The sequence below is a fragment of the Heterodontus francisci genome, chromosome 18 (assembly GCF_036365525.1).
Source record: "Heterodontus francisci isolate sHetFra1 chromosome 18, sHetFra1.hap1, whole genome shotgun sequence".
In the NCBI taxonomy this organism is placed as follows: domain Eukaryota; kingdom Metazoa; phylum Chordata; class Chondrichthyes; order Heterodontiformes; family Heterodontidae; genus Heterodontus; species Heterodontus francisci.
The window spans coordinates 21,292,071-21,304,799 of record NC_090388.1 but is presented as its reverse complement, the minus strand read 5'-3'; the positions used below and the strand labels follow the sequence as shown (position 1 = coordinate 21,304,799).

General features: G+C 42.1%; 1 protein-coding gene across 1 annotated transcript in view; it reads right to left on the bottom strand.

Annotated features, from left to right (window-relative positions):
* Positions 1-12,393, bottom strand: part of LOC137379809 (protein kinase C-binding protein NELL2-like) — a 282,199-nt gene extending 269,806 nt beyond the window's left edge. Inside the window, exons 1-2 of the mRNA XM_068051187.1 lie at positions 12,197-12,393; positions 11,370-11,498 (exon numbers count right to left, since the gene is read on the bottom strand). Coding sequence (XP_067907288.1) covers positions 11,370-11,498; positions 12,197-12,248 — 181 coding nt within the window. The 5' untranslated portion in view covers positions 12,249-12,393. The remainder of the gene's footprint in view (positions 1-11,369; positions 11,499-12,196) is intronic.
* Between the last annotated feature and the right edge of the window lie 336 nt (positions 12,394-12,729).

Genomic DNA, 12,729 nt, shown 5'->3' with positions numbered 1-12,729 from the left:
AGGCCATTAGTTCATCGTGCCTGTGACAGCTCATTGAAGTATCTATCCAATTAGTTCAACTCCTCTGCTCTTTCCCCAGAGTCCTGCAAATTTAAATTAACAAATGGAAAAATGGTGCAGGGTCCATTAGAGGCATGCCCTCCTCACTGCCTGACATTCCTGTATTTGCTGCACCGAGGCAATCCAAAAGCCCCAGACACAGGACCCCCATCATGCCTTTAAATAGAATAAATCTTGTTTCTAACAAAGTCAACTCTTAATTCATGAAAAATGAATAAAATACAATTGCCTTAACTCTGATAGCACAAGCAAAGACCTTCACAGAAAAATTGAATGTGCATTCATGGAGTGCATTATCACAAGGTTTAAACGTCTCAAAGCGCTTTGCACAGGAGGGGCAGTTGTCACTTTTGGTGGTGGGGGGGGGGGGTAAACTATTATTTGCCCTGCCCAATTTACTTTTCCATTGACTTCACAGAGAAAGAAAATGGGGCAGGGTTTATAGCGGGTAATTGATCTGCTGCCGTTACTTCACCATCCCATCCAGAAGTGAAAATGACCTCCAAGGAATTGCTTTTGGAATGCAGTCACTGTTTCTGGCAAACTCACCAGCCACTCTGCACCAGCAGTATCCCATAGAAGGCAATGCGGCATTCAATGGGACCAGTTCTGGGACACAAGGGCCCTCAACAGGGCTGGGACCAATGACCATGTGGGGTGGTTAACTAGTGCTGTAGGAGAAGGTTTGAACTAATTTGGCAGGGGAAGGGGCACTAAGATGAAGTATTAGAGAGGAGATACAAGGTGCACTGAGGACTGAGAGAGACAAACACCATTGGAATGAAGAATAGTCCAGAAATAGAAGAGATCAGATGGGAGGAAATGCAAGGCAGACTAAGACAGGTTTAGATTGCCTGTGTGAAAAGCATGGAGCATGGTAAATAAGATTGGTGAGGTGCAGGCACAAGTAGTCACAGGGGATTATGATATAATGACAATAACAGAGACCTGGTTCAAACAAGGGGAGAAAGGGGCACTTAATGTTCCTGGCTATAATGTATTCAGAAAAGATAGGAGAGAAAAATGTTGGGGGTGGGGGGTGGGTTGCGGGAGTGGAAGGCAATATTGATCAAAGGTACTGTTATACACTAGAAAGGGATGATTTACTCCAGAGTTCTGGTCAGGCTTAAGGAACAATAGAGAATCTAGTACGCTGCTGAGTGTATACTAAAGGCCACCAAATAATGGGAAGGAGAGAGAGGAGAAAATTTGCAGGTAAATTGTAGAAAGATGCAACAACCATAGAGTAGTAATAATGGGGGATCTTCCATTATCCTAATATAGACTGGGAAAATAATGGTGTAAGGAGAAAAGAGAGGAAGGAATTCCTGAAATGTGTACAAGAGAACTTCCTTGATCAATATGTTTCCAGACCAATGAGCAAGGAAGCAAAGCTGAATCTAGTTTTGGGAAATAAAGTGAGGCAAGTGGAGCATGTTTCAGTGGGAGAGCATTTGAGAAACAGCAATCACAAACCATTAGGTTTGGGGTAGTTATGGAAAGGACAAATAAAAATTAAATGTGAAAATACTCGACTGGAGGAGGGCTAACTTCAATGTGTTGAAAAGGGATCTAGCCCAGGTGGAGTAGAGTCAAAGATTGGCAGCTAAAGCTGTAAATGAGCAATGGAAGGCCTTCAAAGAGGATGTAGTTCAGGTCCAGACCAGGCACATTCCTATGAGGATGAAAGGAAGGCCATCCAAAGCTAGAACTCCATGGATGACTAAAGAACTAGAGATTAAAATGAAACAGAAAAAGCAGACTTATGATAAATGTTCGCTTCATAATTCAGTTGATAACGAAACTGAATACAAAAAGTACAAGGGAGAAATGGAAAAGGAAATAAGAGGGGCAAAGAGAGTGTATGAGAATTGATTAATAGGTAACATAAAAAGGAACCTGAAAATATTTTATAAAAATATTACTAGTCAAACGGTAGTCAAAGGAAGAGTAGGGGCGATTAGCGTCCAAAAAAGGTCTTTGTGTGGAGGGAGAGGGCATGACTTAGGTACTGAATGAGCACCTTGAATCAGTTTTCATTAAAGAAGATGTTGCCAATGTGATAGTGAAGGAAGAAGTAGTAGATAAATTGGATAACATACAAATATATAAAGAGGAAGTACTTAAAAGGTTGGCAGTGCTCAAAGTAGAAAAAACATCCAGTCCTGATGGGATGCATCCTGAGTTACTGAGGGAAGGAAGGGTGGAAATTACAAAGGTTGTTGCCACAATCTTCCAATTCTCCTTAGATACGGTGGTGGTGCCAGAAGACTGGAGAACTGCAAATGCTATATCCCTGTTCCAAAAAGGGGAGAAGAATAAACACAGCAGCTATAGGCCAGTCAGACTAACATCAGTGGTGGGGAAACTTTTAGATAAATTAATTCAGGACAAAATCAAATGGAAGTTGGAAAAATATGGGTTAATAATTAAAAGCCAGGATGAATTTGTTGAAGGCAAAACATGTTTGACTAACTTGATTGAGTTATTTGATGAAGTAACCGAGAGGGTTGATGAGAGTAGTATGGTTGATGTATGTATGGACTTTCAAAAGGCATTTGATAAAGTACCACATAATTGACCTGTCAGTAAAATTGAAGCCCATGCGATTAAAGGGATAGTGGCTGTCTGGATATGAAATTAGCTAAGGATCAGAAGGCAGATAGTCGTGATGAACAGTTGTTTCTCACACTGGAGGTAAGTATGCAGTGGTGTCCCAAGGGGTTGCTGTTGGGACCACTGATCTTTTTGATATATTAATGACCTAGATTTGGGTATAAACTGCATAATTTCAAAGTTTGCAGATGACATGAAACTCAGAACTATAGTAAAAAGTGAGGAGGATAGTAACAAATTCGAGAATATAGACAGACTGGCGAAATGGACAGACACATGACAGATGAAATTTAACACAGAGAAGTGTGATGTGATTCATTTTGGTAGGCAAAATGAGGAGAGACAACATAAACTAAATGGTACAATTTTAAAAGTGATGCAGGAACAGAGACCTGGGAATGTATTTGATGTCTTTGAAGGTGGGAGGACATGTTGAGAAGGCTGTTAAAAAGGAATACAGGATCTTTGTCTTTATAAATAAAGGCATAGAGTACAAAAGCAAGGATGTTATGCTAAAGCCTTATAAAATAATGTTTAGTCTCCAAGTGGACTATTGTGGCCAATTCTGGACACCACACTTTAGGAAGGAAGTCAAGGCCTTGGAAAGGGTGCAGAGAAGATTTACTGGAAAGGTACCAGGGATGAAATACTTCTGTTACATGGAGAGACTAGGGAACTGGGGTTGTTCTCCTTAGAGCAGAGAACGTTAATGGGAGATTTGATAGAGGTGTTCAAATGCATGAATGGTTTTGATAGAGTAAATAAGGAAAAACTTTCCTGTGACAGAAGGATTGTAACCAGAGGGCACAGATTTAAGGTAATTCGCAAAAGAACCAGAGGTGACATGAGGAAACATTTTTTTTTGCACAGCAAGTTGTGAATATCTGGAATGCACTGCCTGAAAAAAGAGTGGAAGTAGATTCAATGATAGACCTGTAAATTCCATTTTGAAAGTTATCAAGAAAGAGCACAGTAGTGGGACTAGTCGAATAGCACTTTCAAAGAGCTGGCGCAGGCACAAAGGCCGAACGGCCTTTTGTCTGTGCTGCATCATTCTCTGATTCTATGACTGATTGAGAGAGGACGATGCATCAAGAGCCATTTTTCAAGTTATGCTATGGGATCTTCAACATCCATATGAATAGACAGTTCAGTTTATTGAAGATGCTTCCAGTGCACTGATATTGCAAATCATAAGGTTCCTTTTCCTGGAACTAAATGAGAACTGGAGGCTGGGCAGCAGCAAGCTGGTGTTATCGTGAAGCCTCCAGCACACTGCAGCACACGTGACTTTATTCCCTTGAAAGTGAATAAAACAAAGAGCTTATAGCAGTATATTGGCCTTAGAATCATGATTATTTTTCACAAGGCATTCAGAAATCTGCATCTTATTTTTGCCTGTCTAACAGGGTGAAGCACAGGAGAAAAAAGATTTCACTGACAGAGCGTATAAAAAACAAAACCTGTACAACACTTGAATAGTTTAATTTTTCTGTCATGAGTAATGATAGGGGTGAATTTCCTTGGGTGTTCTCTCAATCAGCCACCATAATTGAGGCAGAAGATCTACTGAAAACCTGTGAAAAGCACCATTTACGCCATTTCTTCAGGGTTTCCATAAATCTTCTGCCAAAGTTATGACAACCCCACAGAAAGAAACCCCACATAAATTCGTCCCCTTTCTGTCAATTACATTAGTTACATCTAATTTACAGGGGCATATACAGCTGAAGAATTGTCTGTCTTTTTTGAAGGGAAAAATTAACACGTTAAACCAATTAGGCCTAATTTACAGGGACAAATTCAGTTCAGTGTAAGAGGCTTGACACCAGAATTCAAAGCATCCGGAATGCTATCTTTAAGGCACTTAGCTGGTACAATATTCATAAGTCACTTATTGAAAGCTTTAGTGAATTGATTACTGAATTATACTTTTTCAGTATTGTACAACCTGTGGATATTAAATAAATGTCATTTCTACAAATCACTTTGACAAACAGATACAGTCAACTTGCTTTAAAGGCTTTGGAGGCAAAGTATCAGGATGGCATTATATTTTCATCCAGTCAATTCCAATCATCAACAATGTGGTTTCATTTTTATAGTGCATGCACATCCCAGAAATTCAAAAAGAAAGGGATGCCATAAACACCCCCAAGAGTATTGTTTAAGTAACAACTCTTCCTGATAAAAAAAATAGGAAATGAGGGGAGGTAGTTGGGGTGGGGGGGGGGTGGTGCGGGTGAAATTTTAACGTAACAGTTAAATGGGCACAAAGTCAGTGGAGTAACTACTCTATTTGCCTGAATGTGCCAGCACGAGGATGAACTACTTTGACATCCGGGCCCAGATATTAGCATACCACCATTAAACTGCGGGTGCCAACTGCCTCTTGCCGTGCTGGGAGGGCAGGAAATCGGCCAGCTCCTACACTGGGGCAGTTGGCAGTGCAGGCATAGGAGAGGGATGAGGTGATCCCACGAGGCGGCCTTGAATAGATCAGCAGTGGTCTGAAGTTTTTTTAGGAATCGAAGAGGAGCACTTAGAAAAAAATTGCAAGCTTCCTAGGCTATTTTTTACGCAGCATCCAGTGGTCTCATTAAGGACTGCTGGTTAAGACACTCAATGTTTGGTAAAACTGGGCAAAACATGCACAGAACACACTTTGCCCATTTGGCAGGTTGCATAGTGCCAATTTGCACATTTAAGCAGCTGCCCACCTGTTTCAGGTGAGTGTGCTATTTGGTAAATTACAGGTCAGCCTGAAAGCTGCATTAAGCGGGTCTTGGGCATTGATGAAGCGACTGAGATGTCCGGCCCCAATTTTCAGTTGTTGGCTGCTTGTTTTCAAAGTGAGAAAGAAGAAATGGGCAGCTGGTAGTTGAAACTTTCCCCCAGAGCTTTGTGTGCCAGTAAACTGAAAACATCATATAGGGAACTGTGATCACTGCATAGCTTTTTTTTTTCCGAAACACCCATGTGGATATGGGAAGAGGCATAGTAAACTATAAATACTAGGCCCAGTCTTTAATTTTTCCTTCAGCTGAAGATAGTATTTTATCACATTCGTGAATTGTGGCTTGTAGATGGTGGAAAGGCTTTGGGGCGTCAGGAGGTGAGTTATTCTCTGCAGAATACCCAGCCTCTAATCTGCTCTTGTAGCTGCAGTATTTATGCAGCTGGCCAGATAAGTTTCTGGTCAATGGTGACTCCCAGGATGTTGATAGTGGGAGATTTGATGATGGTAATGTCATTCAATGTCAAGGGGAAGTGCTTAGACTCTTGAATGTTACTTGTCAATTATTAGCCCAAACCTGAATGTTGTCCAGGTCTTGCTTCATTATTTGAGCAGTGTGAATTTACCTACATAATCTTTTGGGCCTCCTTATCTCGAGAGACAATGGATACGCGCCTGGAGGTGGTCAGTGGTTTGTGGAGCAGCGCCTGGAGTGGCTATAAAGGCCAATTCTGGAGTGACAGGCTCTTCCACAGGTGCTGCAGAGAAATTTGTTTGTTGGGGCTGTTGCACAGTTGGCTCTCCCCTTGCGCCTCTGTCTTTTTTCCTGCCAACTACTAATATAGTCACTGCAATTCAAAGTAATTAATTGTATATGAAGTGCTTTCATGTGTGAGAAAAGCATGAAAAAGTCGTATTTAACACAAGTTATTACTTTTCGTTCTTTGACAGAATCCCACATGTTAGGATCTGATCATGTATAAAGGTAGTAAGGACTTCTATGTTGATATGATGTAATGGCATCAATTAAATAATAATGCTAACTCCAGTTCAGCTGGTTTCAGCACAGAGGCTAGAAATTCGACTGTGCAGCACCCATATTTCAGGTGCTAAATAGCCTCCGAAGCCTCCCATATGGCAGGCAGGAAGCGCCCACTCATTATGAGTATCCGCCATATTGTTACAGGCCAAAAATGTCGGCATCCAAGGCCCATGCTTGAAACAGGTGTTAGTCCCTTTGCTAATGCAAATAACAGCCTGTTGGCAGGCTCTGATACAATATTGGTTTGCCCTGAGACATCCAGAATTAGCTGCATTCAGAAAAAAAACAGGTCTAGAAGCAGTTCAACAGGCAGTCCTTAAAGGGAAAACTACAGACTGCATCCAAAACGGTAAATATAATTAGCTGAATGTGGATTCAGGAGGAGTGCTTCTCCTGACCCCACATTAAATCCAAAGAGCTGCAGCTGGCCATGGCTCTCCCCTGATTGCTGCCACCAGCCCCCCAGATCACCACCGTTACTCTTCTCCCTACCCCCAATCCTATCTCTGCTCACCACAATCATCACCCGCCATGACCTTCCCAACCACCCTGGCCTACTTACACCCCTCCCTCTCCCACCACCACTTTCTCAAGGGCGACTAAAGATGGGAAATAAATGCTGGCCTTGCCAGCAATGTCCACATTCCAAGAATGAATTTTTAAAGAGGTACAACATTAGCAAAAAGACACAAGTTTTGTACACAGCTGGATCAGAGAAGTTTCTGTGAATAATACCAGGTGCATGCTTATTCAGTAATTTAAGAAATTTGAAAGCAGCATTGTTATTGGTGCATTCAAATTGGCAGTGTTTTTTTCCGTTTCCATGGCTAAGTATTTCTAACTCATCTGCACGGGTGCACCATTTTAATTTAAGGTCTGATGAACTACAACAACTTACATTTAAATAGCATGAGACGGAAACCATACCTGCCAAATGGAAACATATTCATTTTGTCATATGGAACACTATTTGAACTGGTACTGTACCTCGAACAAACTTGTTGAAAAAAGACCACAGGATTTAGCGGCTGCAAACATGGCTGCACATTTGCATTCTGAGAGACAGTTGGCCAGAGAGACAATGGAAGTACTCCCGGATGCAATTAGCCAGATGGATTTTGTCAATAGAGATGATCAAGAGACATTGAGAGTCATTGAATGTGTAAGAGCCAGCATTCCACCCACCACCCCCCCCCCCCCCCCCCCCCCCCACTGAGTGTGTCTGGTAAGCTTGTAGGAATCAACAAACCTCGCAGGTGAGGCTGTTTCAAGCAAAGAGATGGTCACATGACTGACCTGGTCAACCTGGAGTTGAATGAATTGTGCTCACAGTAAAGTTTTGACACAGACTGCTTCTGGAAGACAAAAGGAGAAGAAAGGTCTCTCTCTCTCTCTCCCTCTCTCTCCCTCTCACTCAAAGTTCCAGGGACCCACAGAAGTAACTTTGGCTTCAAGACAGAAGACCCTGCAGCCTTCTGGTACCAGCAAAACAAGTTTGAAAGTGTGCACTGGGCCCCAACGAGAACTGTAAGATTTAACTTCATTCAAATCTTTACATCCAACCCAAAACCAGTAACTAAATTCTATCTACTACGTCAAACCTTTCCCCTTTAACTCTTTCTCCTTCTCTGTCTCTATTTGTGTGTGTTGTAATGTTTTTTCTCTCTCTGCAAAATATGTGGTTTGTCTTTAATACAGCAAAGGATCAGTACTGCGTTAAGAACAAGCAGGCCTCAGGCGTTACTGAGAAGGTGCATTCTCTTTGCCTTTGATACAGCAATTCAGAGACTGCGATTCAAAGGATGCTTTCTTGTTGACTTAGATACAGCCACTTAGACTGAACATCAAGAGATACATTTGTTACAAATTAATTTAGAACTGGCTTATAGTGCAAACAGCCTGTTCTTACAGAGGACACCGACAGACAGCTGTGCTAGCACCTGAAAGAAGAGCTCTCAGCCCATTTTAACTGAAGAAAGAGAGTTTAGTCTGTTTATTTATTATTATCTCTCAAAATTCTAAAAAAGGCAAGCCAAAACAAAGATCTCTGACAGTTTAACCTGAAGGCAGGGAAGTTAGACCGTGACAATATTTTATCCCTCAAAAATTCTAAAGCCAAATTGATTCATTTAAAAAATGTTTGCAAGTCATTAATTGTTGAAATTCATCGCTGGAGAAGGAAAGCATCACTTACAGCTAGACTATGGACTGCTCTACTGTTGAAGAACCTTTTTTCCCCATCGGACGGCTGTGGGGATTTCAAGCAACGTTGAACTGTAAATTTGCAAGGACTCTAATTTTTTCTATTTAATTGTTGTCTATATCTTAGTAGTGCTTAAGAACTTAGTTTTTCTAATTAAACAGTTAATTTGTTGATTTAAAGACACCTGGTTTGGTTAGCCTCATTTGGGGGTTAATAGATAATACAATTTAGCTGGGTCTTTCTTTAATTTGGAAAGTTTAAAATGATATGTTAGGCGATCTGTGGAGGGACGGGATTGAATTGACAGTGCGTTTCTCCCACATCAATCAGAATCGTATATTTTAATTAGGGGCTTTGACTGGAGCGGTCAGTCGTAACAGCATGTTTATCGCGTATGCATGCCAGCGTTATCGCGTCGCATATTCTTGGTAGTTTTAACTGAGTTAAGAATTTCAAGGTCAATAAACTTACACCTTTTTTGTTTAAATCTGATAAAATCTGTCTGGTTGATATCTGTACAATTATAATTAGAGAGTAGTGAGCAAGGACTCACTGAGGGGAAGCTAAAAACACAGGCCTTAATTTTATGAGTGTGCCGCAGATTGTGGCAGTGCACTCTAATGGCACCTAGCATCACGCACAGATGTGCCGTCCCTGAGCCCCCACAATATTGCATATAGGGTCTCATTCAAATAGAGGGGGCGGTGCGGCCACCCCAACGGCGTAGAGGGGGCAGCCACCGTGTCCCCTGCAACACCGTCCGGTGCCACCGCACAGGTGCCATTTTTAAAGGGCTTTAAGCCTTTACAATTAATTTAAATTTTTAAAGGAAAATCATAAGTAATTTTTATTACATACAAAAATAAGTAATGAAGGCCCTTCCCCAACCCAACCCCCCACCCGTCCATGGTCAATTCATTGCCCGAAATGAGCAACAATTGATTTTTCAAATAACCGCACTTTCCCCCCAACTTTCAATCTTTTGTCCTTCAACCCCTTCCCACCATCCCCACATCCAATCAAAATTGTTTTCCCTGCTTCTCCACCCCTCCCGCCCAGAAAACTTTATTCCTCCCCACCAGGTTCTCGCCTCGGAACTCCATGTGGTGTTCCGAAGGCCCGCAAAGACTGAACGGAGGCCGTAAAATCGGCAGGTAAGTCAATTTAAATATTATTAATGTCAATTTACATATGGAGATGAAGGGCCCGCTGCCAGGTGGTGGGGGCACCACACCGAGGTCCCCGACCACCGGTAATATGCAGCGGGCCCTTCTCAGAGTCGCAGGTTGAAGCAGGCCTCTCCCTGTAGAATTTTACTGGCACTCTGGCCACAACCCGTGGTAAAATTCAGCCCACTGTGCTTGTAAAGTTAAACCCTTTGACGGCCAAACCAGGAAAAGGCCGAGAGGGGAACCCTAGACCCCTTCCTCACCTGGTATAACAAGTGCCTTTAATGTAGTAACACATCCCCAGGCGCTTCACCGGAGTGTTGGTAAGTAACAGCAATTAGCCCATTATTTCCTAAGCGAGGTAAGCTGAGCTCCAAATGTTAATGAAATCTAAATCCTGACTGAAGTCTCCAGTGTAGAGAGGTTAGATGACCAAGTTAGTCTTACTGGTACCCTGTACTTATTAAAGGAGGAACTTGCATTTATATTGCAATTTTCACATTCTCAGGACATCCCAAAACCATCAGATCACAGCCAATCAAATACTTCTGAAGTGTGGTCACTGTTGTAAATACAGACAGAAGCCACTTTGCGCACAGCAAGATCCCACAAGCAGCAATGATATTAACGTTTTTAAGTTGATTATTTTACAAATCTTTTGTTAGTGTATCATCGTTAGTTTGTATTCACGCGACTATTTCATTAAACGTGAACCGCAAAGCTCCAAACATTACAAGAACACTTGAATAAATCCTACATCTCCGAATAGGGAGAAATTACCGATAATGCACCCATGTTAAACCCGCCTCAATCATGCGGAGCAGGATGGCCGGAACTACAGCGCAATTATAAACGCTGAGCCTTCACTGAACGGGGGATCCAGGATCGCTCCAGCTATTCATCAGGAAGATTACAACAGCGCCGTGTACCAGCAATACAAGGGGCTCCTGTCAAGTTGTCCGGTCTAATTCTAGTCAGAGTTTTTTTTTAACGAAATTATTTTCTGTTTCCAATATAATTCAATAAGTAGATCTATAATGGGCAAATCATTGAGTGGTATGGTTTTGATTGTGACACAGCGAATAAAATGCGATGGACATCTTGATAATCTACCTGTTCAAGCAGCCTTGTGTATACTTTATTGATAATTCAAAATACCATCAGTAGGTTAATCATTCAGGTTATTGTAACGGGTCGTTCTAGCGCAAGCAAACTTTAGATAAATCATTGCTGTAGCTCATCTATAAACAGAAGGGAATTCTACTTTTTAGCCTTATACAAGCACCTTATTAAAACATGCAGGCTGGCAACTGGGGGAAATCTCACCGCACAAAACAAGAATCTCAATCTGCACAGCCTTTTCTCAACAGGATTTGCACACTTGAATCTCTGTCCTTTCCCGTAAGAGACCGCAGCTTCCCTCATAATTCCGCATGCTGCTCTCTGGGACCAGACCAAAGCCTGGACGTTAAACTACACCGTCCTTTCAATCTCATTTTCAACCGGGTTAGGCTTGGTAAAGGGGCAGGGCCGCGTGGTTACCTTGGAATAGAAATGCTCTGCTTCCATTGTGGAATCCTTGGACCTGGACAACTCCCTCAGTTGAACCACTCAGTTGTAATGCAGAGAAAAGGTCAATTTCCAGAGCTGGATCCACACCGAATCCTAAAACTGATAACAAACAGATGTTACTGTACTTACAGTATTCGCCGCTAATATTGAATTATAAGCAAGTCGGCGGTTCAAATCATACAAAAATGACAGACTCCTCTCGCATTCCTATCTTTATTAACTTTTTCTTGTTACAAAAATCTAATGAGCGGAAACGAAGCGACTGCACTCAATAAATCGTGCTTATATTTTCAATACATTTGAAGTGGGAATCATATTCCCATTCAGCCACCTCAAACTGCCTCCTATCAAATATTCCAATCCAATATTATGTTACATTATATCTTCCCCCACAAAAAGTACACTCTTCAATTTGATTAACTAGGAAACACTGTGGATTGAAATGAACGGTAGTTTAATTCATCGACAGCATGTTAATCCCCTTGTTCATATATAGGGTGTTAACCATTGTTAATCTATATGATGTTAAAGCCCCTTGTTCATCTATAGAGTGTTAAACCTCTTGTTCATATATAACGTCTTAAAACCCGTGTCCGCTCTCCGTTGTTAAATTCCTGTCCATCTATAGGGTGTTAACCGCCTTTTCTATCTATAGGGTGTTAAGACCCTTGTTCATCTATAGAGTGTTAGGATCCATGTCCGTCTATAGACCGTTAAAGCCCTTGTTCATTCTATAGGCTGTTAAACCGTGTCCCAGCTCCAGGCTGTTAGAACCCGGGGAATCGGGGCGATGTTACCTGGTGTGATGTGAAAAAGTGCGAGGACAGTCCTGAAGATCGCGAATGCCATCGTGGGAAAACTCCTAGTCCATAATATTCCCCGTGCTTTCACCTCGAGAAGGATTGCTCAAAAGTGGAAGAGAGCGAAGTGAATTCGGTTGAAGGAGAGCTGAGATGCGGAAGGTCAATCAAGGCAAAAGAGAGAGACACTGAGGAAGGAGCGTCCCCAGTCCCCAGGACATCACAGAAACCTGGCTTCACAGCAACAGCACCAGGCAAATCCAGTTGCGGCGGAGATATGGAGATAGGTCTGGAGTGGGAGTTTGCTCGCAGGACCAGATCGGCTGCTGTCAGGAGCAGGAGGGGACTGCAGGAGGATGAAAGAGTGAATCTGTTATGTGTCAGTCTCTAGAGAGCATGAAGAGAGACTTGCTTTACCAGGCTCTGTCTGGAGACACTGCACTGTTGCAACAAGAGAGATAGAAAAAAAACAACTGACAGTTCAGGGCTATTTACATTCCCTTGTGAATATCTTGCAGGAGCGAAAATCT